The 25,948-nt window shown below is 43.8% G+C and overlaps 1 protein-coding gene across 1 annotated transcript; it reads left to right on the forward strand.

The window, feature by feature from the left end:
* The first annotated feature begins 5,552 nt into the window (after positions 1-5,552).
* On the forward strand, positions 5,553-25,948 carry LOC147422377 (splicing factor Prp18 family protein). The gene is made up of 2 exons (XM_086502465.1): positions 5,553-6,496; positions 25,307-25,948. Exons 1-2 carry the CDS (start codon positions 5,675-5,677, stop codon positions 25,718-25,720), a joined length of 1,236 nt encoding a protein of 411 aa, XP_086358591.1. The 5' UTR covers positions 5,553-5,674; the 3' UTR covers positions 25,721-25,948.

A 25,948-nucleotide genomic window follows, 5' to 3' on the forward strand; every position in this document is an offset into this window, starting at 1 on the left:
GATGCTAATCCCAACGACAATAAAGTGTTGTGGTCAACTATGGTGAGGGTGATGATCCTGAGTATGATGCCAATGACGATTCTTCTCTAGGTATTCCTATATCCCCACATACTCTTTTCAAAGTGAAAGGCACAGTTAAAGGTGAAGATATTACAATTCTTTTAGATGATGGTAGTAGCCATGATTTCATCTCTACATGATTGGCACAACAACTATCTCTTTCAACTCTCTTCACCTCTCGAAGTGAAAATTGTTTTTAATAATCAACGGTTTAACTATAAAATTCAAGTCACTGTTGAAGTCTGTATTGGTGAATTCTCTCATACACGTACATTGATAGTCGCACATTTGCATGGTATTGACATGATTTTGGGGATGCCTTTTCGACATGAATTTAACCCACCAATAAATTACAAAACGTACACTTTAACTCTCACTCATGAAAACAAAACCCACTCCATCGAAGCATTCCTAGAACACCAGAAAATCCCACTACTCTCTCACACTCAGGTCAAACGAGCAATTCGAAAGCAAGGGAAAACCTATTTAGTACTTGTAAACCAACTTTCTGCTCAAATCGAAACTTCTCAAGACTCTTCACATGATGATTTTGTCTTGCAATTTAAACATTGTTTCATGCATGATTTGCCTCCTGGACTACCACCATCACGTCCTGAAGACCATAGAATTGATATTATCCCAGGTAGTGAGCCTCCCTACAGAGCACCATACTTTGTAAACCCCATCGCACACAAGGAAATACAAAACCAAATCACACACTTACTTGATCGAGGCCTTATTAGACCTAGTAGTTCACCATCTGGAGCTCCAATACTTTTTGTCAAGAAGAAAAATGGAACCTTTTGTATGTGTACTGACTACAGGGCTCTAAACAAGATCACCATTAAGAATAGATTTTTTATTCCTAGAGTGGATGATCTTTTGGACAGTCTCAAAGGGGAAAATATCTGTAGCAAAATTGACCCAAAATCAAGGTTCTTGTCATGCCATTTAGTCTGACAAAAGCACCAGCAACCTTCACTCGTATGATGAACCAAATTTTCATTGACCATCAAGATTTTGTCATTGTATTTTTTGATGATATTTTGGTGTTAGAAAATCTGTACAAGAACTTAACATGTGTCTTTGACCTTCTCTCACAAAACCATCTATACTTGAATCCTGAAAAGAGTTCACTTTTTCAACCTGAAATAGAATATTTAGGACATATTGTATCGGGTAAGGGAATACATGTAGACCCCAAGAATTTTTTTGTTATACAATCATGGCCTAGACCCAAAAACCTATATGAGCTACGTTCTTTCATTGGTCTCTGTAGTTATTATAGGAAGTTTGTTCGTAATTTTGCCTACAAATCACACTATTTGACTCTCTTGTTAAAGAAAAACACCCCATATGTATGGACTCATCTACAAGAAAGTACATTCACTACACTCAAGAATGCTTTGACTAATGCACTTGTGTTACAATTGCCTGATATTGATCGACCATTCTTTGTGTTAGTCATGATGCTAGAGGAAAAGGTATCGGTGCAGTTCTTATGCAAGATGACCATCCACTTGCATTTGAAAGTAGTAAATTTAAACAGTCTAAATTTAAATTTAGTACACACGACAAAGAGTTGACTGTTGTAGTACATGCTTTGAAAATTTGGAAACACTATTTAATGGGCGCTGACTTAATAATTAAAATTGATCAGCAAAATATCAAGTGCTTGTTATCTCGACCCCTAATAGACGATAGAGGTATTAAGTGGGGTCCTTTTATTCAAAGTTTTCAGCCCAACATTCAATACCAACATGGTAAAGAAAATGTTGTAGCTGATGCTTTGAGTTAAAGACCCTATCTTAATAATTTATCTATTATTATGCGAACTTTGTTTGATACTATGCATGATACTTATGCACAAGACGATGACTTTAAAACCACTTGGTTGCATATGCTTGAAAATTTAGTGCACACCTTTCTTGAATACACCATACAAGAAAATTTCTTTTACTTCAAACAGAAAATGTGTGTCACAAAACCATTTCGAGTTTTACTCATCGAAGAGTTACATAAACCACCTTATGCTGGACATAGAGGTTTTGCTGCTACTTTTTAAAATTTATGTCGTGATTTTTAATTGTCTGCTATGAAAAGTAATGTTAAAGAGTATGTTTCATCTTGTCTAATTTGCCAAAAGATTAAAGCAGCAACATATAAGAAACTAGATTTGTTACATCTCTCCTATTCTTGAGAGACCTTGGGAACACATTTCTATGGACTTTGTTATTGGTTTTCCACTCATTGCTTACAAACATGACATGATTTGGACTATTCTTGATCATTTTTCTAAGCAAACATATTTCATTCCATGCAAGAAAACTCTCACTGCATTTTCTCATCATGGTCTGCCAAAGGTAATCATATATGATAGAGACTCAAAATTTTGTCGTGCTTTTTAGACTATAGATTTTGAAAATCTTGGCACTATACTTGATTTCACTTCTGCATTCCATCTTGAATGTAATAGTCAAACAGAAGTCACTAATCACACTGTTATTGATTTATTAAACGCTTATGTATCTTTTCAACCCAAGAAATGGGACGATTACCTACATATTTTACAAAGTGCTTATAACAACACCACTCATTCTGCTACATGTAAGTCTCCATTTGAGATTGTGCATGGTCATTCTCTTCCTACTCCTGCTTCAAGAGTTTCTAACATTGTGCTTGCTATTGATACTTTCACTCCAAATTTCCATGAAATTTATGAAAATGTACACTTTGTTATTAAGCATTCACAAGAACTGTACATTAAGCATGCTAACACAAGCACAATAAAGCACATGCATTTAAAGAAGGAGATTGTATTATGATTCAATTGAAAAGAGAAGAATTAAAAGTGGTGATACAAATGTTTTTGTCAAGCTTGCTCCTCGTTTTTATGGTCCATTCAAAATTTCTGATGTGATCAATGATGTTTCATTTTGTTTAGAATGACCTTCACATTGGTACATTCACAATGCATTTCACATTAGTTTATTACGACCCTTTCGAGGAACCATACCTACACATCATATATATGAAGAACCACATACACTTGTAAATAAAAAAGAACAACTCATTCCGGACCAAATAGTTGATCATGAAACCACCACGACACGCACTGACATGATTTATCATCGTTATCTTTTGACTTTTAAAGGCCACCCTAGAGGAGATGCTAAATGGATGTCTGAATTTCTTTTCCAAAACTTCCCAAATCTTCTCCACACATTTCATCACTCACGATCCAGTTGATTCTCTATTGAGCAACTGAGGACAATTGCTATCCTTGGAGGGAGAGATGTTATGAGACTAGGCACCCTCCTATTGTATGTGGTTAACTACAATTGGGATAGCTAGAGCGTAATGGGTTATTACCTTGCTGTCTTTCTATATTTTTTACTAACGGTGAGTTGATGACTTGTAGATTGGAGTTTTGGGAGTTGAGAAGAAGGAGTCCGCCATAAATAAATTCCTCGACCATTTTATATTTGCACAGTGTTTTAGATCTTTTATCAATAGGGCCACTATGGTTGCTTTGTAAATAGGATAGTGAGAACTCACCCTAAGAGGGTCATGCAATAAGTGATATGCTCCACTCATAACTAAAGTGGACTATGGAAAGAGGGGCCTCCAATTTTTGGCACCAACAAGTAATATCAAATATTAAATACCAAACTCCATAAGAGGTGCCGCGGAGTTTAAAGCTACAATCTTTAAGCCACAAGATTCTCTCCCTCTCCCTCTCCCTCTCCCTCTTATGCTATGTTATGCTATGCTGTGTAATTGCTAATCAACTCTACATCTTCTCTATTACACTCTTTCATTATCACGCTTGAGAGAGAGAGAGAGAGAGAGAGAGAGAGAGAGAGAGAGAGAGAGAGAGAGAGAGAGTATGTAAGGTGTCATAGTTTAGGTGTGTGTGTACTTGGAAATCGGGCGAGATGGTGAGAGGTTGACAAGTAAGTGTGCAAGCAAATTGGACTTGGAAGCAACCGTTCTCCCCATCTCCTCTCCAACAATAGCCACCCTTGTGTAGACAAGTTCAAGTAGAACTCTCCCATGCGCCCATGTGTAGACAAGTCCAAGTAGAAATCGACCACCACCGATCATTGAACGTCGGCCACTAGCCATTGAATTCGGCCGCCAGTCAACCGGTCATTGACCATGGACCATGGATCAACCGGCTCAGTCGGCCGTTTTTCGGTCACTTTTCGGCCGCCATCCATCCATACTATTTCGACAAAAAGGAATATTTTGGCGAAATGAATTTTTGGTTTTTCATTGAGTGATTTTTCTTATGCATGATGGCTTTTCATAATGGGGGCCTTACAAATGTGCGTTTTGGAGAATAAAAATTACAAGCATCACCTAAGCCATCAACATTGGCCAACACAAACCACTCCATTCATGTAAATATAGACTTGAATAAGTTTTTGCTACTGCATGCACACTAGGTGTTATGGGCCCTAGTATTTAGCAAAGACATATCTCTAGCAGCATGCTACTTCATGCATTTGACAGCTTATGAAGCTCATGGGTATACCAACAACCATACGACAAGATAGACTCGCTAAAATTTGTAACTTTATTTCAATCAAGTCCACCATCAAAACTCCACAAATTCACCGCATGGTTTGTAGCCAATGTGTATTGGTTATATGGATTGCCCAACAACATTGTGAGTGCTTGTTTAATAGTCCATTGTGAAGGTCTGTTTTTAAATGGTTGGAAACACAACTCAATCAGTAATGCAGCTCGTGTTGTAACCCATTAAAATACTCAAGTGAGTTAGAGATTTGGTCCACACACTTGTATTTACTTGGTCTTTTATGTAAGTCATTTACGTAAATGCTATATAAAGACAACAATATCGTCAATCAAGATGTTCTTGTTGATTTCATTGAACCTCCCACTAAATCGCATGACCCTAATCATATTCTTAACTAGCACGATATAATTCAAGTAGGAAACATTAGTGTTCTCGAGAAGAAATACGCCACTTTTGTTTCTTAATATGAAAATGATTTTGGGTGGCAATGGTAGGACCAGTAGGGCACGACCCTAGTCTAAGCATGCAATTCAGGGGTCTTGGAGGAGAAGCGCATGCATTCTTTATCTTATTTGTGTGTGTTCTCTATGTGTAAACAATTCTATGTATTGCCATGCGCAACACCCCCCTTCCAAGTTTACTTTCAAGCGTCGAATTTACTTTATTTGAAGCACGTTACCTCATGGTGTGTGTTCCAGTTCTCCCTCGGTTGATTGCATTCAAGACCTTGTGGGAGTTGTGAAGGTGGCGAGGGGCTGATGATCTAGCTCTCAGGAACACGACTCTGAGCAAGTATGTTTGCCCCATCTCAAAGCCACACATGTCCAAGCGGGGTTGAGACGGATCGGTGACAAAAAATAGGTAGTGGCATGAAGGTATTGGCTCAAAGTTCAAGACTTTTTTTCCAGACCCACCTTGTAAATAGGCGACCCCCTCCCCCTTGAAGAGCACCTTGGGTGTGGAAACTGGCTAGTGTACAGTGCAAGGCTTTTCCCCTCTAGAGCCAAACGCAGAGGTCGATCCGAAGAGGTGCACTCGCAGAAAATTTATCGCACACAAACAGAAGGCATGGATTTGCTCCAGGACGTGTTGAAACGCAAGCGGCAGGAGGTTGCGCAGGACTTCGGTGCACGCAAGTATGTGAAGCGCGGAGAGATTGAGAAGAAACACCTTCAGCGCATTCGCGAGGAAGAGAAGAAGGAGTTGCAGATAAAATCTAGGGTTTCCCCTCTTCCCCCTGTTGCAGGCATCGCTACCTCTGATAGCGACAACCGCCCTTCTTCTGCTGCATCCGAATCAGCATCACTCGCTTCCTCCAAAGTCTCTGAAGAGGAGAAGAAGATTGATGAGCTTATCCTTTCCAGAGCTGAAGTGATACGGCATTTGCGCTCTATCAAGCAGCCCATTACCCTCTTTGGTGAAGATGATGCTATGCGCTTGTTGCGACTCAAGACTCTGCTGAAGTCTGGGAATCCTGAGATGGATACTGAACTTATGGAAGGGCAACACAATGATTTTCTCGTGGATCTCACAGATTTGAAAAAGAGGGAGAAGATTAGGTTTATGCAACAGGACAGTAAGAGCAAAGAGAAGGGTACAGACAATGTTAAGGATGGCGTGGGCTCTGGTGATGGGGGCAATGAGACTAAAGAGGGAGTTCCAGGCCTTGAGTTTGATGCAGATTATGCATTAATGAAGTCTCAATTTGACTCCTTATGTGATGAAGACAAGATCTTGGTCTTTTTTAAGCAGATTTTGAAGGAGTGGGAGATTGAGCTTGAGCAACGCCCAGAATCAGAGAAACGTACCAGCAAGGGCAAGTCAAGCGTTGCCACTTTCAAACAGTGTGCGCGGTATTTGGTCCCGCTTTTTGACAAATGCAAACGAAGGGTATATCCTTTGTGTATTGCACTTGCATTCTTGTATATTTTTCCATGCACATGAGAGAGAGAGAGAGAGAGAGAGAGAGAGAGAGAGAGAGAGAGAGAGAGAATCATCCTTTGGAGGCTGAAGTTGACCTATAGGGCAAGTCATATACTTTGTTTTTTAGTGCATTTAAGTTTGTTGTGCAGTGTGCCAAGATTGGCAAAAGAAAATAAGCTAAAGTGACTCAAAAGCTAAACATCATTTAATTTTACCATGGTAGAAAGTTGAAAGTTTCATTATGAGCTTTTAAAATGGCATCATATATGTAGAACCAAGACATGTCTAATGAAGCATAATAAGTTGTATCCCATAACGTAAAATGTTGGAGATATGTCATCACCAGATGGTGGCATCCTAGGTTGCATGGCATGGTTGTATGGCTAGATTGGTCGTGCATATGCATTTTAGTCCATTCTGGTCTATTTTTATTGTTGTGTTCCTTTTATTAGTTACTTAACCCTTCTTTGGTCTAGCTGCCCCATTTGTGGCACGTTTGTTAGTTGGGCGTCCACTCTAGCTCCAAATTTGGTTCTAGTTTTAGAGAGTCTCCATTCTGCACACTCTTAAGTCACCTTTATTACTATAAAGGTGACCCTTGCCCTCTCGCTCTCATTATCCATTGTATGAGAGTTTATTGTCGTTGGGTCTCTCTCTCTCTCTCTCTCTCTCTCTCTCTCAGTGTCTCGTCTATCTGCTCTCCTCTCTTCATTTCTTAATGGTATTGGAGCAAGAAGGTTTAGGACCGCTTGAGGCGCTACAACATGCGTTGAGAAACTTCTATGAGAGATTTCCTTGTGGTAACTTGCTTCATTTTGCGAGTTATGCACGATCTATTCACAATATACCAAAAAAAGCCGTTTCTGAACCTGAACAGGCCGTTCCCGTCTTTGATGGCCTTGCCGATTTGGTTCCCGCTTCCCGTTCCAAGTGACTATGGGGCCCTTTCATTTTTTAAAAGACCTTTTCTTAGTCAGTTTACCCTTGTTTGGTTGAGTTGCCCCATTTTTTGATGAAATGGCACACTTATTAGGAGGACGCCAAGGAAGGAGAGGTCTGCGCGATGAAAATGCAGCCTCATGTTGCCCTACAGCTGGCTGAAAATCAGCCTTCAAATCAGCCACTCCATGAGGCCTGGAGCACAAACTAGGCGCTAGAAAGCCTAGAATCTGATCCACTCAGAGCAATCACCATAGCTGTATACCATATTAGATTTGGCAAGGGAAGGGAGTGGTTACTGTGTTTCATTAATGTCAGATGCAGCGGAAGATCTTAAGGATTTTAACTTGGATCTAGTACTTCGCACAAACACAACGCTTCTTTACTTCATTAGTGCTGGTACTGTTCTGATGCAAAAATGTTGGTACTGATCTAATGCAAAAACGCTAGGCTGAATCTGACGCAAAAATGCTAGGTTGAGTCTCACACAAAAACGCTGCAATGGGAGAGCACCATGTGCCGGTTGAAAAGAAGAGATTGGAATAGACTTTTAGCACTTCAAAACAATTGATCAGAAAGAGAGGATCTGTTACGGGACAGGCACCACGTGCCAACGGAAAAGAACAGATTGAACAACTTTAAGCTCTTCAAATAACAAATGAACTGAAAGAGAGAAAGAGTGCACGACACACGAGACGGGGAGTGGCAGAATTCCACCCCGAGAGAGCACCGGCCCCAAACCTTGGCACTCCTTTCGGTATTTCTTTATATTGGTTGAACTCAGTAAAACGGCGATACTCCATCCTCTGCACCTCACACGTAGCATGTCACAGATGAGCCCTTGGCTCATATTTAAAGGCTCTTGGCTTATGAAAAGTAGTTTACATGCGGATTCCTTGAATGCAAACATTTGAGCTTTTCATGAGTAATCCACGCACATCCTTGCTCATTCATGAGTGAATTGTGCTCTTCGTACAATATGTCATGCCTATGAAAAGGGATCACATAAGGACGATGACTAAAATACAGGAAAGCATCACGAATGAAACACTCGAACAATGCGTGCTGACGACTCATTCGTACACATAATACTTCATGCGGGAGTTTTGTGGACCTCGACTCGAGAGCCAGGATCGGTTCTTCGTGATCTATCGAATCTGCAATGAGGTTAGCTTCACTAGAAAAAGTATCAACCAAACCGTCATCCTTGGGAACAATCACATCATTATCCTGCAAATCATCATGCTCGTGAGTAATCACATCTTGATCATGCAAATCATCATGCTTATCATTATCATGCAAATCATGTGTGTCATGCTTTGGAGAAGAAAAGACCGAAAGAGTCTCCTTCTCATGTTCCTTTTCAAACTGCGCCTGCACATTAGAAAAAAGTTGCAACAAGTCTTTCATATGTTGGTCGCTCATCTCTTTTCTTGCTTTGTTCTCGCGATCAAATTGTGCTTGTCTTTCTTTGTTCTTGCTATCAAATTCTGCTCGTCTTTCTTTGTTCTCGCGATCCAATTTGGCTTTTCTTTCTTTGGCTTCCAAGCGTGCTTGCTCGTGCTCACGGGCTATGGTTGCCATTCTTTCTTCGTATTTACGCTCTATGGCTTCTTTCTTTCTTCGCTTTCTAACTTCCTGTCCATCATCTTGTCGAAAGCCTCCATAGGAGTTAGTGCAATCCTGTTGTAGATGGGGAAGAGGGAGGGTCGGAAAAACCTCTTGGTGGGGAAAACTCTTCTTCGCCACTCCCATGCTCACCACCTCCATGCGAAGTATGCATTCCGCTTCGGGTGATGACCATCCACTGAGATCTTTGGTTCTTAGGTTCACGAGGAACTTGGGTTCTTGTGGGTCTTGGGTTCTTGAGGGTCTTTGTCACGTGACACATCCCAACCCTATGTGTCCGTGGACAAGCTACACCACAGCAGGGTTCAGTCAGTCCAGTCAAGTCTAGATTAGCAGTGATCTGGCACTTTTGTGAGTCTATTCGTAGACCGTGCATGCCCAGTCACTTAGCATAGATGCATATCCTCCGGTTGCACACAGCATGATCATCGGAATTCCCATCAGAATCCATTAGCATCAGTTAGGGTAATTTTCGAGTGCATTTAGTCTATTTTCCTATTTTTGGTTATTTTCACTTATTATTTTTAAGTGACTTTCCAACAAAAGTAAGTAGGGCAATTTTCCTAAGTTAATTTATAAGCAAACCCAAGTTAGCACTTTCGGGCAGCAGGAGCTTCCCGCTCAACAGGCAACTTCTCAGCAGTACCCCCCTCAGCACCCCCAGCGTTTTTGGACCTCCATCATCGCGGGCAAGTTCCCATCCCTGGCGTTTTCCACATCAGGCCATCGCCATCACCTCTCAGCCTCCTAGCGACAGCAGGTTCTCATGATCGCCATCAGAGGTCCGGCTTTGCTAGCGTTTTCCCTCAGATCAGCATTGGCGTTTTTGCCAGCCTCATCAAGCAGTAGCGTTTTTGATTCTGTCCTAGAACAGCCCTAGCGTTTTTGGCTAGCAGCAAGGCAACCTCAGCGTTTTGGTTTCAGCCATAACCAACATCAGATTCACAGCGATTTCAGCCTTAGATAAAGTAGCAGATCCCCCCAAGTTGGTTGTAGATGATCCCCCATTTTCAGCCAAGAAAAACGCAGCCAAAACAGTCATTTTCAGCCACCAATACAGTCCCCGAATTCAGCGAATAGAAGAACTCAGATTTCAGCCATCAAGTCGTCGTCGTCATCACCGTTGTCGTCATCGGCATAGTCCCATTGCATCAGTCCATTGCATACGCATTGTACACCTTTGTGCAATCAAGTAGACCACTCGCCGACGAGAGTGGGGCCTTCGGAGGAGGGTTTTACAACCTCTCGGTGTCGTATCTCTTCTCTCTCCTTCTCTCAGTCTCATTCACTTGCACGCACAATCCACTCACTTTGTTCGTGATCATTGCACTCTCCACAAGACGGAAAGCTCTCTCTTTCCATAAGAACTAAAAGGAACCTTGAGCAGTAAAGATCACTAATCTTGAGGAAATACAACATTCATTCCGTTGCACCTTACATTGGTATCAGAGCTTTGGAAGTGTTCTGCATTACTCAAGGAAAGAACCACAAGAACCACAAGATTTTTTTTTGCTTGTTGCGATCGCACGAACCCAAGTTTACTTGGGCGTGGCGATTCCTAATCGTGTTTTGTTGAAGAGGGACAGGAATCCCAAGAAAGAAGGGCTTGTCCAGCCTCCCCTTGTGTCTCTTTTCACTCATTGAGAGCGGACCGTGCACTTAGCGATCGGCCAATCGACGTGAGGTGGGAAAAAGCAACCTTGGTGTGAGCGCAAGGCCGCCAAGGGGTGCGCCCGCAGAAAAGGGTAGAACTCGGGTGAAGAGAAGATCCTTCTCAACGCGATTTGCAAGCGAAAGAAAACCTCAAGACCCTCAAGAACTCAAGAACCTCAAGAACCTCAAGACCCCAAGAACCCAAGTTCCTTGTGGACTTAAGAACCCACAAGAACCCACGACTTCAGAATGATCATCACTCGAAGCGTAATGGATACTTCGCTTGGAAGTGATGAGCATGAGAGAGGCGAAGAAGAATTTTCCCCACCAGGAGGTTTCTCCGACCCTTCCCCATCTAAGACAAAGATTGCACTAACTCCTATGGAGGAGTTAAAGCATATGTTTAAGGAAAGAATGGCAGAAATGAAACGCACACACACAGAAGAAAAAGCAGAAAGAGAAGCCGAAAGAAAGGCAAGCGAAGAACGGTGCGATTGACACATGCAAGAGTTCTTGCGACTCTTGTATCCCGTGCCGGCACAGATGCAAGAGATTCAGGAGACGGAGCCTCTCTCAGTCTCTTCTTCTCCACAGCATGACACACAGGATTTGCATGATTGTGTGAAGCATGATGATGATTTGATTGACAATGACTTGCATGATGAGAAGCATGATGAATTGAATGATAATGATTTGCATGATGATTTGAAGCACAATGATAAGCATGGTGATTTGGATGCCAATGATTTGCATAATGATTTGGATGACAATGGCAAGCATGATGATTTGCATGATCAAGATGTGATTTCTCACAAGCATGATGATTTGCGTGATCAAGATGTGATTTCTCACAAGCATGATGAGTTGCATGAAGAAGATGTGATTGTTCACCAGGATGATGTGTTAGTGGATGCTTTCTCTAGCGAAGCTAACCTCGTTGTAGATTCGATAAATCACCAAGAATCAATCTTGACTCTCGAGCCTTGGTCCAAAGAACCCCTTCAGGAAGAACCGATCTTGGCTCTCAAGCCTCGGTCCAAAGAACCATCAAAGGAAGTATTGTGTGTTCGCATGATTGATACGCACGCATTGTTCGAGTGTTTCATTCGTGATGGTTTCCTGTATTTTAGTCAGCATCGTTATGTGATCCCTTTTCCTAGGCATAACATATTGTATGTTGAGCACGTTTCTCTCATGGATGAGCACGAATGTATGCGGATTGTTCATGAAAAGTTGAAAAGTATGTATGTAAGGAAGTCACATTACATGTCTCTTCCTTGGCATGACACAGTTTCCGAACGAGCACATGATTGTATGAGCACCACGCATGGGCATTTCCTTTGTGATTTGCCACAGTTGATTGATTTCGATCCAACAGAAAAGATTCGATCGCATTGTTTGCATGTGTTTGATGAACGGGTTGTCACTTCGTCTATTTGTTCATCTACATTACATGCACAGTCTTTAGAGAAGAAAATATTTTTTTCCTTCACTTTACATGGAATGGGTATGTTCATGGTTTTATGTTGGAGATGGTTTCAGGAATTTTCAGCCATGGAGATTCTTGAAGACGAAAGAAGCAGGACTCTAGACGCAGTTGACGCAAGGAAGGAGATTTGAAAGATTTTGTGTCACTTTCGGTGCGGCCCAAAGAAGCAAGCATTGCAGACCTTTATGAAGTTCAAGTGCTGCTCGACCCACACAGCAGAGTGGGCCGGCGAAGAGTCCCTTCCAGGATTCCGGATGTTGTTGGCGATCTCCCTCGACGGCATACAATTCGGTACCAGTACCTCACTTTGAAAAGGAGGGGATGTCACGTGACATATCCCAACCCTATGTGTCCGTGGACAAGCTACACCACAGCAGGGTTCAGTCAGTCAAGTCAAGTCTAGATTAGCAGTGATCTGGCACTTTTGTGAGTCTATTTGTAGACCGTGCATGCCCAGTCACTTAGCATAGATGCATATCCTCCGGTTGCACACAGCATGATCATCGGAATTCCCATAAGAATCCATTAGCATCAGTTAGGGTAATTTTCCAGTGCATTTAACCTATTTTCCTATTTTTGGTTATTTTCACTCATTATTTTTAAGTGACTTTCCAACAAAAGTAAATAGGGCAATTTTCCTAAGTTAATTTATAAGCAAACCCAAGTTAGCACTTTCGGGCAGCAGGAGCTTCCCGCTCAACAGGCAACTTCTCAACAGTACCCCCTCAGCACCCCCAGCGTTTTTGGACCTCCATCATCGCGGGCAAGTTCCCATCCCTTGCGTTTTCCACATCAGGCCATCGCCATCACCTCTCAGCCTCCTAGCGACAGCAGGTTCTCATGATCGCCATCAGAGGTCCGGCTTTGCTAGCGTTTTCCCTCAGATCAGCATTGGCGTTTTTGCCAGCCTCATCAAGCAGTAGCGTTTTTGATTCTGTCCCAGAACAGCCCTAGCGTTTTTGGCTAGCAGCAAGGCAACCTCAGCGTTTTGGTTTCAGCCATAACCAACATCAGATTCACAGCGATTTCAGCCTTAGATAAAGTAGCAGATCCCCCCAAGTTGGTTGTAGATGATCCCCCATTTTCAGCCAAGAAAAACGCAGCCAAAACAGTCATTTTCAGCCACCAATACAGTCCCCGAATTCAGCGAATAGAAGAACTCAGATTTCAGCCATCAAGTCGTCGTCGTTTCATCACCGCCGTCGTCATCGGCATAGTCCCATTGCATCAATCCATTGCATACGCATTGTACACCTTTGTGCAATCAAGTAGACCACTCGCCGACGAGAGTGGGGCCTTCGGAGGAGGGTTTTACAAACCTCTCGGTGTCATATCTCTTCTTTGTCCTTCTCTCAGTCTCATTCATTTGCACGCACAATATCTACTCACTTTGTTCGTGACCACAACACTCTACAAGACGGAGAACTCTCTCTTTCCCTAAGGACTAAAAGGAACCTTGAGCAATAAGGATCACTAATCTTGAGAAAATACAACATTTATTCCGCTGCACCTTACAGTCTTGAGTTCTTCTTTCGCTTGCAATCTGTGTTAGAGAAGGATCTTCTCTTCACCCGAGCTCTTCTCTTTTCCGCGGGCGCACCCCTTGGCAGCCTTGTGCTCACACCAAGGTTGCTTTTTCCCACCTCACATCGATTGGCCGGCCGCTAAGTGCACGGTCCGCTCTCAATGAGTGAAAAGAGGTACAAGGGGAGGTTGAACAAGCCCTTCTTTCTTGGGTTTCCTGGCACTCTTCAAAAACACGATTAGGAATCGACACGCCCAAGAGGACTTGGGTTACGTGCGACCGCAACAATAAAAAAAATTTATCGTGGTTCTTTCCTAGAGTGATACAGAACACTACCAAAGTTGTGATACCAATGTAAGGTGCAACGGAAGTGAATGTTGAACTTTGCTCAAGATGAGTGCTCCGAACTGTGCTCAAGGTTCCTTTTACTTACGGAAGGGAGAGCCTTTCGTGAGAGAGTGCAATGGACACAAACAAAGTGGATAAACACTGTGAATGAAGGTGCTGAGATTGAGAGATAGAGAGGGAAGAATACGACACCAGAATGTTGTCAAAACCCCCCTCCGAAGGCCCCTCTCTATGGCAAGAGCGGTCTTCTATTGATTGCACAAATCTCTACAATGCTTTGGACTTGCCGTCGATGTCGACGACGACGAGACGGGCTGAAATCTGAAAATGCTAAGGGCTGAAATCTGCAAATCTTTATCTGTTGAATTCTGACTCTATGTCGGTGATGATGTCGATGGCGACAATGCAACGACGACGCGCTGAAAACGCAGATGCTGAAATCTGCATTTTCCGGGCTGAATCTGCAAACTACGTTTGATACGACCGTGCGACGAGGATCTGCTGCGGGAAGGTGAGATCTGCGAGGTTTGGGACTTCTCCTGCGGTGTGTAGGTGCTGAAAACTGAAAAGGCTAGTGCTAGTCTGAGTCTTGTCGTGATGAATCTACAAAACACTGATCTGCCATGCGGATGCAAAAACGCTAGGGCTGAATTCTGATCTGCTTTGGAAATCTGCTAACGCTAGGGCTGATCTTTGATCCTGCTGCAAAAACTCTAGGTCCTGTTGTGTCTGTCGATGCCAAGGTTGAACTGCAATGCAAAAACGCCAGGCTTGGGGATGGCTGAAAATGCTAGGCTTTGCAGATGCAAAAATGCTAGGTCTGTTGATAGGGGTGGATCTTGTTGAGAAGGTGCCCGTTGAACAGATGTTCCTGCTGCCTCTTTTGCGAGAAAGTGCTAGCGCTAGGTTTACTTATAGTTGCTTGCTAAAATTGCCCTACCTAGTTCCCAACAAAAGTCACTTAAAAATAATAAGTGAAAATTGGCTAAAATATGGAAAATAGGTCTATGCACTGTAAAAATGCTATTGATGGGTTCTGACTGTAATCTGATGGTCCTGCTGTCTGCAACCAAAGGATATGCATCTAATCTAAGTGTCTGGACATGCACGGTCTACGAACACTCACGAAAGTGCCAGATGACTTCCTATTCTAGATTGACTGAACTGGACTGAACCCTTGTCATGAAGTAGCTTGTTCACGTACGCATAGGGTTAGATGTGCACGTGACAAGGACCCATTAGCGCCTCAGCAGTACCGCAATACAAGTACCCCTAATCGTCGTCGTCGTCGACGCAGTACCCGAGCACCTAGCACTCCTTGCGTTTTGGCTTGGCTCCTGCCTAGCTCAACGTAGGGATCATCAGGACCTGTCACACATTGCTAACGTGTCAAGGCCCTGAAGAATGAAGCCAACTTGCAGATACTGGCTGAGGGGCCTAAACCTTAAGAAGAACACGTAACAGAAGAAGAAGTCTTACCAACTTATGGGAACCCTGTTCGATGGGGCCCCAAGTGACATAAAGGATTAAAATAAAGCAGGACCCCCACACACACACAGGAAAAGCTGGCGGAGCAATTGATGACGTGGTAGATTTTCGAAAATTGCGTTGGCATGATGATGTGGCAGGCTGTACGGATTTCCGCGTTTTGCGTTGACTGCTGTACGAAAATTCCGTGATTTACGTTGGCAGCTTTTTGGCATTGCTTTTGCACTAGATGCTTTTGAGTTTGAAGGCTTTTCACTGTAAACTGCTTCTGGGACCTAGGGCCTTTAAATATGGGGTTAGGGCTCATTCTCTGGCATGCTTCCTGGAGAAGGTGCAGAGTCTCTAGTACCGGCTTGTACTGTGTTGATGCAATCTAAAGAAATACCGAAAGGGGCGCCAAGGTTTGGGGCCAATACTCTCTATGTTGGAATTCCGCCACTCCGTGTCGCGTGTCGTCTCTCTCTCTCTCTCTCTCTCTCAGTTCAGTTGTTATTGAAGTGCTAAAAATTTGTTCAGTCTGTTCTTTTCTATTGGCACGTGGTGCCCGTCTTGTGACAGTGGTATCAGAGCATCAGGCGTGTTTCAAGTTATCTTCGCCCTCCAACCCGGACTTATTAGCCACTCCCACCCTTACTTCATCGCGACACAACCGCATGCTCCAAGGACCTGGCAAGCTTTCAAAACAGTTTTTGCATGTAGTTACATGACTTCTATGTTTGAAGTACGGATTTGGCAGAGTGGGGCAACTTGAAAATGCTTACCACCGAAACCATGGACGAATATAACCAAAGGTTTCTCGACGTGTACCTTCCGGTGTCTTTCTTTAGATCTGTTCCCTTGGAGGCCCAATGCGAGCGATACACCATTGGACTACCATCACCATTGCAGGAATATTGTCTATCCAAGCAAGTCTCCATCATGCAAGAACTTATGGACCATGTCGCAGTCGGCTACAAACCGATGAAGGGAAAGCTAAAGTTTACGACAGAAGAATCTCCGGCCACTAATCACAACTCTCGACACCAATGAAAAAATTCTCGAGTCTCGTGAAAGTCAACCACAAAGGCCTCGTTTGACACCTCAACAACGAGACACCTTACTACAAGAAGGCCGATGTTTTGGATGCTTTCAAACAGGACATAACTATTTTGGTTGTCCCAAACGCACTAACAGACCTGCGGAGCCGACTCCCGCGTCGACGATCGACAGAAACCCAAGACCGTCTCCAGCCAAACGAGCTAAACCGGCCATTGGATTAGTACTTGACATCTATGGCATACGCCTTGAAAGTACAAATGAATTGTGTTGAGCATATGGCAAAGTCAACGGTTTGAAAGCCCTAATTTTCTTTGACCCAGGAGCTACAGAGAACTTCATCCATCCACAATTCTTGAAGCAGATGGACTTTGATTATGATGCAGAGGGTGGAGAAAATTGAAATTGAAGCTGAGCTAGCCACAGGGCAAACTCAAAGAGTGGTACCACTCATTGGTGCTCTTCCAGTGACTATCCAAGATTATCATGGAAAAGCCGATTTCCACATTATGAAGTTGCGCAATTGTGACGTTCTATTAGACATGCCTTGGCATGACAAGACTGATGCGACTCTCCAAGTGTCGAAGAGTGTATCGTGTTATTGTAGGCAAATTCCACCAAAGGTAAGTATCTTTCCCATTGAGTCTTCTGATCTGAGATATAAGACTTCAATAAATCTAGAACCACTGAATTGGCAATCTCGGATTGCTCGTCAGTGTGCGGGTGGAACGATGATGAGAACTGCAACCGCGTGCCGATGTTCTCCCAAATTGCCTTCCAAAACAAACTCGTAAATCTGAGGTCTCTGTTTGAGACAATCGTCTCAGGCATGCCATGTAATCTGAAGATCTGGGCCACAAACAGTCTCGCTAAGTGATCCGGCTTGATTGTTTTCTTCACTGGAATGAAATGAGCCTGTTTGCTAAATCTGTCAATAACAGTCCAGATACCATCGTGACCACTGTGTTCTCGGGAGATCAAAAATGAAATCCATTGCAATACTTTCCCAGGGGTGGGTGGGTACGGGTAAAGGTTGTAACAATCCTTGTGCCTGTCAAACTTGACCTTCTGGCATACTAAGCAACTGCGCACAAACTCTTCCACATCCTTTTTGAGTCTCGACCAAAAGAAGTATCTCTCTACCCCCTTTATGGTGGTAGCAATGCCGCAGTGACCCGTAAAAGGTGGACAGTGTCATTCAGTCATAACCTTTTCCCTCAACGGCTGTGTAACGCACAACATAGTCTTTTTGATCAAGTAGCCTTCCCGAAGGGAGTATCCAGCTACTGTCTCCCCAGCATGTATCCGTGTGAAAATATCTGCAAAATCTGTATCTGTGGCATACTGATCGACCATATCCTCGAAGCTCCTATGATGTATCGCGGAAATAGCCAGAACCAACGGCTTCCGAGACAAAGCATGTGCCACCACATTCTTCTGTCCCTGAACATGGACAATCTGGAAGTGAAACTGTGAAGATGTTCGTCCACCGCATCTGCTTTTCCGAAAGCTGCTTTTGTGACAAGAAGTAGCGCAAACTCTGATGGTCTGTAAAGACAGTAAAATCCGCTCCGAGTAGGTAATGCCGCCATTGAGTAAGAGCATGGATAACCGCCAAAAGCTCTTTCTCATATATCTGTGCTGTCATCTCCGGCCTAGAGAACAATCGACTCTCGTAAGCAATGACATGGCCTTCTTGCATCAAGACCGCACCCAGACTACGACCACAAGCATCACAATATACTTCAAATGACTTCTGCAAGTCCGGCAAAGTCAAAATTGGTCCCGTAGTCAATTTCTCTTTCAAGGTCCGAAAGGCAGTCACCTCTGTGGATCCCACGAGAAAGGGACTCCTTTCTGTGTCAAGATATGCAAAGGGGAAGCAACCTCTACAAACTTTCGTATGAACTGCCTGTAGTACGAACACAGTTCCAAGAAGCTTCTAACTTCATGGACATTCTTCAAATCGGGCCAATCGCGGATAGTCTCTATCTTGGCCGGGTCCATTTGCACTCCAGTTGTTGAGACAATGTGTCCCAAAAAGTGTATCTCTGGTAGGAAAATTTCACTTTTCTTTGCATTAACCACTAACTTGTGATCTCGTAATGCTTGAAAGACCTGAAGCAGATGATCTCTGTGTTCTGTCTCATTCTTGGAGAAGACAATGATGTCGTCAAAGAAAGTGCCAACAAATAGTCTGTACTTTCGAAAAATCCTGTCCATCATCCGATTAAATGTCGCAAGAGCATTGGTTAAGCCAAAAGACATCACCAAAAACTCAAATAACCCAAAAGTAGTCCGAAAGGCTGTCTTGTAGACGTCTCCCGGCGCGATTCGGATCTGATGATATCCACTCTTCAAGTCAATCCTGCTAAAGCATGAGGATCCCTGTAACCTGTTGAGTATATCATCGATCCTAGGAATCGGAAATCTATTCTTGACGGTGATTTTGTTGAGAGCTCTATAATCGATGCACATCCTCCAAGATCCGTCTTTCTTCAAAACCAACAACACTGGAGAGCAATATGGTGAAGTACTAGGCTGGACAACCCTTTTCCAAAAGGTCTTTCACTTGGTTCATAATCTCTTCATTCTGTGCTCGGCTCACACGGTAAGGTGGCCGGTTCAGTGGTATGCTTCCATGTGTCAGATCAATGGTATGATCTTCAGGACGAGCAGGGGGTAACTCTTCTGGTAGGCCCTCTGAGAAGCAATCGGCGCGAGAGTGGAGAAAATCTTGGCGTTCTTTAGACATATTTGTCCTATCCTTATCGCTCAATTCTTTCATAAAAATCGAGTAAACAAATAGATTGGATTTCATTAATTTTGAAATGGCCGAAGCCGATACAATAGGGACAAACTCGCCCTTCAGTTTAATATCAAGTACAATTGTTTTGCCCTTTTCTGTAGTAAAAGTCGCTTTTCTCGCCGATAATCGACCACGACATTGTTCTTGTGGTACGAGGGAATCCCTAAGAGAACATCACAACCCTCCAAAGGCATTATGAAGAAGTCCTCATGCCCCAAATACCCTGACAATGCAACCGAAGTTTGCCAATGACAGGTGTAATGGCTACGTCCCTGTCGGGTGCCGCTAGAACTGCTTCTGCAAGTGGTCCCATCCGATCGGGAGGAATCTCGAGCCACGCCGCCAATTCCGGTGAAATGAAGTTGGCCTTGGCTCCTCCATCAAAGAAAATCAGAGCCTCTTGATCTTTCACTTTGCCCCAAGCTCGGCAAAGTTCTGTACTCTCGTCCATGGTGTCCGGATCGGTACCCACACAATCTGGAACCAATATTGTTTTCATCTTGCCTTTTCGTCCACGTTCATGCCTTTTCGTCCACGTTCCTCAGCTGCTCTCGAACTCTCAGGCCTGTCGTCGTCCTTATCATTCTGTTCTTTCTGTGCCTTTTTAGGGCACTTCGTGGAGATGTGTCCCTGTTCCCCGCATCCAAAGCACTTCCTCTTTGATGAATCGAGCTCGCTCCTGAGGAGTAAGCTTGGGTGATGCATCCTTTTTCTCTGGGTTGCTCTTTTTCTTCTACTTTAATTCCCAGAAGTCTGTTCGGCTCGTTGTGTCATGTTCTCATCTGTGGGGTAAGTCAAACTGCCAGAGTGAATGGCAAAGCCCCGCTTCGCATGACTCATCAACTCCTGAAAAGAAGCCGACTTCTGCTCTAAGCAGTGACCTTAGATCTCTGTAGGTAGACCCAAGGTGAACCGCTCAATCTGTTCTCTGAACGTGATCTTCTTGAATGAAGAGGCGGGTAGAAAAGAGCTCCAGAATCTTTCACAATAAGCATTGATTGCTTTCTTGGTCATCCGAAGATGGTTCCAAGCGGCGCAGTCTTGTTTAAAAGAAGTGCGGACCACCAAGTACGAGCATTCCCCTTGAGGTAAGAGGTAGCTCTCCGAATCTTGGAGTGCTCTAAAAAGCGTCCTTCCGCGAAAGCGATGTCAAACTGTTGTATAAAAGACAAAGCCTTCGAAGCTTCTGAGTATCCTGAAAAAGTATCAAACTTGATCGAGTGGCCACCTTCCTTAAACTCTCGGACTTTCTTGCTTTTATCTTTGAGAAAGTCATACTGGTTGGCTTTGTAAAAATTCTTCTTGTTCGCATAGAAGTTTCCATCATCAGAATCTGAGCTGTCTGTAGACGAGTCCTCAGTAGAACTGTCAAGCTCTGGGCGAGATTTAGCCTTCTTTGCCTTTTTCTTACCCTTTCCGAAGCTTTGTTTCTTGCTTCGCTTTTTACCTTTTCTGTCTTCTTCGCTCGAATCTGAAGAGCTAGAAGAATTGTAAGAAGAAGAAGAAGAAGAAGAAGAAGAAGAAGAAGAAGAAGAATTGGGTACTCCAAATCGAACACGCTTATTCTGTTTCTTTGCCTTGTCAAAAGTCGACTGACGACCCAAATATCCCGGGAAGTCAGTGCTTTTCTTCTGCTTTTTGCCGTGCTTTTTGGCTTTCTTTTGCGCGTCAAAAAGCTGAGCAATCCGTGCATCAACCACCTCTTGTAATTCCTTCTCTGAATACTGTTTGTGATCAGAAGGTTTCTTGAGAGCGGGTTTCAGTGGTGGTGTAGTGGTTTTCTGCCACTGTGCATGCACTGCCTGAAAAGAAGTCTCGCTCATATATTTTGCCAATTTTGGATCCTTCGCAAAACTGAGCATCATCTTTGTTGCATCGCCGATCAATTGATGACGCTTCATCTCTCTTTGCTCCGCCTGAGTAGGCCGAGGCGGGCCATACTCTCTGTCAGAATCTTCGTTGTGATCCCTGCCCGCATCTCCAAATGCAGAGGGAGTCGACTGATCCTTGCGTGCCGCGGAAAAAAAATTGGGGATCTGATTTCCTGTAGAAGAGAAATCGGCCATGCTCTGATACCATTGTAACAGACTTGGACACTCCAAGTCAAGAATCAATGGCGACAGCACCAAATAACCACTTCAAACAATTCACAGATCACAATAGATTTGCACTGGCCCGGCGGAGTTCCGTGCCTAGAGATATTGGCCCCAAAGACTGGCGCCCCTTTCGGTATTTCTTTTTGTATTAATCAGTTCAAAGTACAAGAGAGTGGTTCGGGTTTCACTCTCAGACTCTGCGTCCAGATGCTCTCAGAAGTGAGGCCCTCACCACTAATTTAATGGTTACAAGGGATGCCAAAAGCAGAGCCCCAAAAGCTCGAAAGCAAAAGCAGAGTTTTCTCTCTCTCTCACACAAGCTCTCTCTTGAGCTTTTAATCCAAAAAAAAGCAATGATGCTCTCTCTCTCTCTCTCTCTCTCTCTCTCTCTCTCTCTCTCTCTCTCTCTCTCTCTCTCTCTCTCTCTCTCTCTCTCTCTCTCTCTCTCTCTCTCTCCCATGCATAGCCAGAAAAGTAGATAGCGTCGCTTGGAAGAGGAAAAAGCAGCCCGCCAAATCCGGAAATCCATACGCTGGCCCATGTGGCAGTTTTAGGGTTTCAGCCAGCAGTTAGGGTTAGGGTTTGCAGGAATTTTAGGGTTTCTGGCAGAAATTAGGGTTTTTGCTGTCCGTAGCCACGTCACTTTGTGACATAGGCCCCTTGGCCGACTTTTGTAAGTTGACTCCATTCTTTAGGCTTTGACACGTCAGCGGTTTGTTACATGGTAGATTTTTGAAAATTGCGCTGGCATGATGACGTGGCAGGTTGTACGGATTTCCGCGTTTTGCGTTGACCGTTGTATGGAAATTCCGTGATTTACGTTGGCAGCTTTTTGGCATTGCTTTTGCACCAGATGCTTTTGAGTTTGAAGGCTTTTCACTGTAAGCTGCTTTTGGGGCCTAGGGCCTTTAAATATGAGGTTAGGGCTCATTCTCTGGCATGCTTCCTGGAGAAGGTGCAGAGTCTCGAGTACCGGCTTGTACTGTGTTGATGCAATCTAAAGAAATACCGAAAGGGGCGCCAAGGTTTGGGGCAAATACTCTCTGGGGTGGAATTCCACCACTCCGTGTCGGGTGTCGTCTCTCTCTCTCTCTCAGTTCAGTTGTTATTGAAGTGCTAATAGTTTGTTTAGTCTGTTCTTTTCTATTGGCACGTGGTGCCCGTCTTGTGACAACCTCCGTGTCCTTAACACCCAAATACCTTTAGTACCCAAAATACCCCGCAGTACTAAGTACCAAGAACCCGCAATACCAAGCACCAAGTACCTGTAGTACCCTTCAGTATCTCAGCAGTACCAAGCATCTGTATCAAGTACCCATTAGCATCTCAACATCTCAGCATTACTCATTGTATCAGCATTGTGCAATAAATAAAGCAAGTACTTGCTCTTGCAACAGAGCAAGAGGGGGCCCTTGAGGTTGGTTGGGACCCGACATGCGGTGTCGTCTCTCTCTCTCTCTCTCTCTCTCTCTCTCTCTCTCTCTCTCTCTCTCTCTCTCTCTCTTCGTCTCTCTCGTTCATTGTGTTCAATTCAGTTTCTCTTCCAAAGTGAATAACCTTGTGTTTGTGCAGACTGATCGGAGCTAAATCTTTTAACACTTCCACTACACTTAACATTCTATATAGCCTTTAAAGGTTGGGTCGAGCAGTCACAAAGCTAGCCCCCACGATTTGAAATAAGAAAGGTCTCATTTGTTAATTAATGCAATGCTAAGAGGTGGTTCACACGCGATAAATGCTTATGCCGGAGGGTATGCAACTATGACTTGCTGGGGCATGCACGTCCCGCTAGAGGCTCACAAAGTGCCAGGCTAGATCTTAAGCTAAACTACGACTCACGCTAGATTACAACGAAAGCTTGTCCACGTGGGGCAAGTGCAATGCGCACATGACAAGAGGGAATCCATGGGAGAGAGGCACGGAGTGGCGGAGTTCCACTTTCAGACTGCAATGGCCCCAAATCTTGGTGCCCCTTTTGGTATTTCTTTATAATGCTCCAACAAGGTACAAGCTCTGGGAACTCTGTTGTGCTTCTCCACACGGTAGAATGCCCGAGAGAGAGCCCAACACACTTAATTAAAGGCCCTTGGCCTACCAAAAGCATCTCACATGAAAAGCATAAAAGCGATTGGTCCAAAAGTTGGCGCCCATACGGCTGTCTGTACAGCGCTGCCACGGTATCATGCATCTTCGCAAATTGAGGATGGGTCCGTACAGCAGTGTCACATCATCTTCTGCTAGGCAAGTTGTCTTGCTGGCTGATTTTAGGGTTTTTAAGCCCCTTGGCTGGTTTCTGTTAAGTTGGGCAAGGTTAGGATTTTTAATCCTTATCCTATTTGAGTTTTAGGCCCCTAGGCCATCTTCTTCTTAGTTGGTAGGTCGTCTTCTTAGTCATAGTTACAGGGAATGGCCATTTTCAGATCCCCGTTCCATGTTCCCATCCTAATTTCCCGTTCCGGATCCCCGTTCCGTGTTTCAGACGTGAGTATCCGAAATAGGGAATGGCATTTCATGCACGTTGCTGTTCCCCGTTCCGAGAAACTATGTGAATCTTAGTTGGTAGGTCTTCTTCTTCGTCTGTTAGGTTTTAGGCCCCTCGGGCAGGATGTGCAGGTTGGCTAAGGTTAGGGTAAGGGAGTTATAACCCCCAGTGGTTGACACGGCAGCAGGTTGTGAGAAACGCTGGGCTGAATTGATGCAATCTGCAAATGCTAGGGTGCTGAGGTGCTGTGGGTGCTGGATGCACTCGTGGGTACTGGGTTCTGATGATGCAAGTGATAACCCTAGGGGTTACCTTTATACTGCAAAAAGCCTAGGTCCAACAGCATGCCAGAAACTCACGACTTCATAATGCTGGGCTTGTTCACTTATTAATAAATGACTTAAGTGACTGTTCATAGGCCTAAATGCCTAAGTGACTGTATGAATACTCTGTGCAAGTGAGGTATGCAACTATTGACCTACTTGATCATACATGTCCTTCTAGAGGCTCACAAATTGCTAGTCTCGATCCCTAAACTAAACTACCTAAGACTCGTGCTGACTTGTAGTAGGAGCTTGTCCATGTGGCTTCAAGTGCAATGCTCTTGTGACAATTAAATAGACGCCTATTCATTTAAGGACATAATTCTTGGTTGTAAATTTTCGCCCTCCAAATAAAAGTGGCCTGCGCATTGCAAATCATTCTCATACATGACCTCTCAAGTCTCTTACTTTCAGTTCTTGATCTTAAGCTCTCAGTTTTCAAGTTATGGAGTGTTAATATCAGATTAACCAAAATTTTCACGATTCACTTCACCTCTTTGATATCCCTTTCCACTTCATTTAGGTCAAAGGACGTTCTCTTACAGTAAGAAATCAAGTAAAGGAGAGGTTATTGGTTGTGGGATAACTAATCTTGGTCATGTTCCGTTATCCAATGCGTTGGAAACTATAGATGAGTGGCGTACAATGTAACTAATTGAAAGAGATTGTGTGATGGGTAGTGAGATGGTAACATTTGGCAAGGGTTGAGTGTTTGAGTAGTGTCCAAATTAATGGCGGCAAATAGGCCATTCTGTATAAGCTAAAAGTCTTGATGACTAGCATACACAGACTAGAGAAATTTTTATGAGAGAGTTGTGGCAGTATGTGCCTTGGGCCTTTGAGTCATGCATACATAAATCTGTGTGAAAAGGGGAGGGATGAGTGATTGAATTTCTCAGCTGTTTGCTTGGTTCATGTGTTAAGATTGAGTGCTGACAGTTTTGTTGTAAATGTGGTGCAGGTATTACCAGCTGATATACGACAAGCCTTGATGATTGTGGTGACCCGTTGCTTAGAGAGGGATTATCTGGCAGCTATGGATCAGTATATTAAGCTTGCTATCGGTAATGCACCTTGGCCCATTGGTGTTACTATGGTTGGTATTCACGAGCGTTCAGCAAGAGAGAAGATTTATACTAATAGTGTGGCGCATATTATGAACGATGAGACCACAAGAAAGTACCTGCAGTCTGTGAAGCGCTTGATGACACTTTGTCAAAGGCGCTACCCCTCAGTGCCCTCTAAATCTGTGGAATTCAACAGCCTCGCCAATGGAAGTGATTTGCAGTCTCTTTTACAAGAGGAGAAAGGGAAAGGGAATCATGTCGTAGACGAGAGGTTGTGGTTAATGAGTTCTGAGAGTAGTTCACCTTAAGGTTAGACAAAATGGAGAAACCAGACACTCTTTGGATCTCCACACTGGCAGTAAGTGGTACTGCTGTACATGTGTACATGCGCACGGAGGCTGTGAAGAAATTATTGTGCATCATGGGAAATTCCACAGGAAGTTTTAATGGGCTGCTTTACACAAGAAAATGTCCGTCTCTGTTGACTTTGTGCTTTTTTTTCTCTAAGCTCTGCCATATGTGAGCGATTGTGGTTG

Source organism: Adiantum capillus-veneris, chromosome 27, assembly GCF_014529385.1.
Source record: "Adiantum capillus-veneris isolate H3 chromosome 27, ASM1452938v2, whole genome shotgun sequence".
In the NCBI taxonomy this organism is placed as follows: domain Eukaryota; kingdom Viridiplantae; phylum Streptophyta; class Polypodiopsida; order Polypodiales; family Pteridaceae; genus Adiantum; species Adiantum capillus-veneris.

Coding starts and splice junctions, on each gene's coding strand:
- LOC147422377 (XM_086502465.1), top strand. CDS start 5,675: ATGGATTTGCTCCAGGACGTGTTGAAACGCAAGCGGCAGGAGGTTGCG. Junction 6,497..25,306: donor TTGACAAATGCAAACGAAGG/GTATATCCTTTG, acceptor AATGTGGTGCAG/GTATTACCAGCTGATATACG.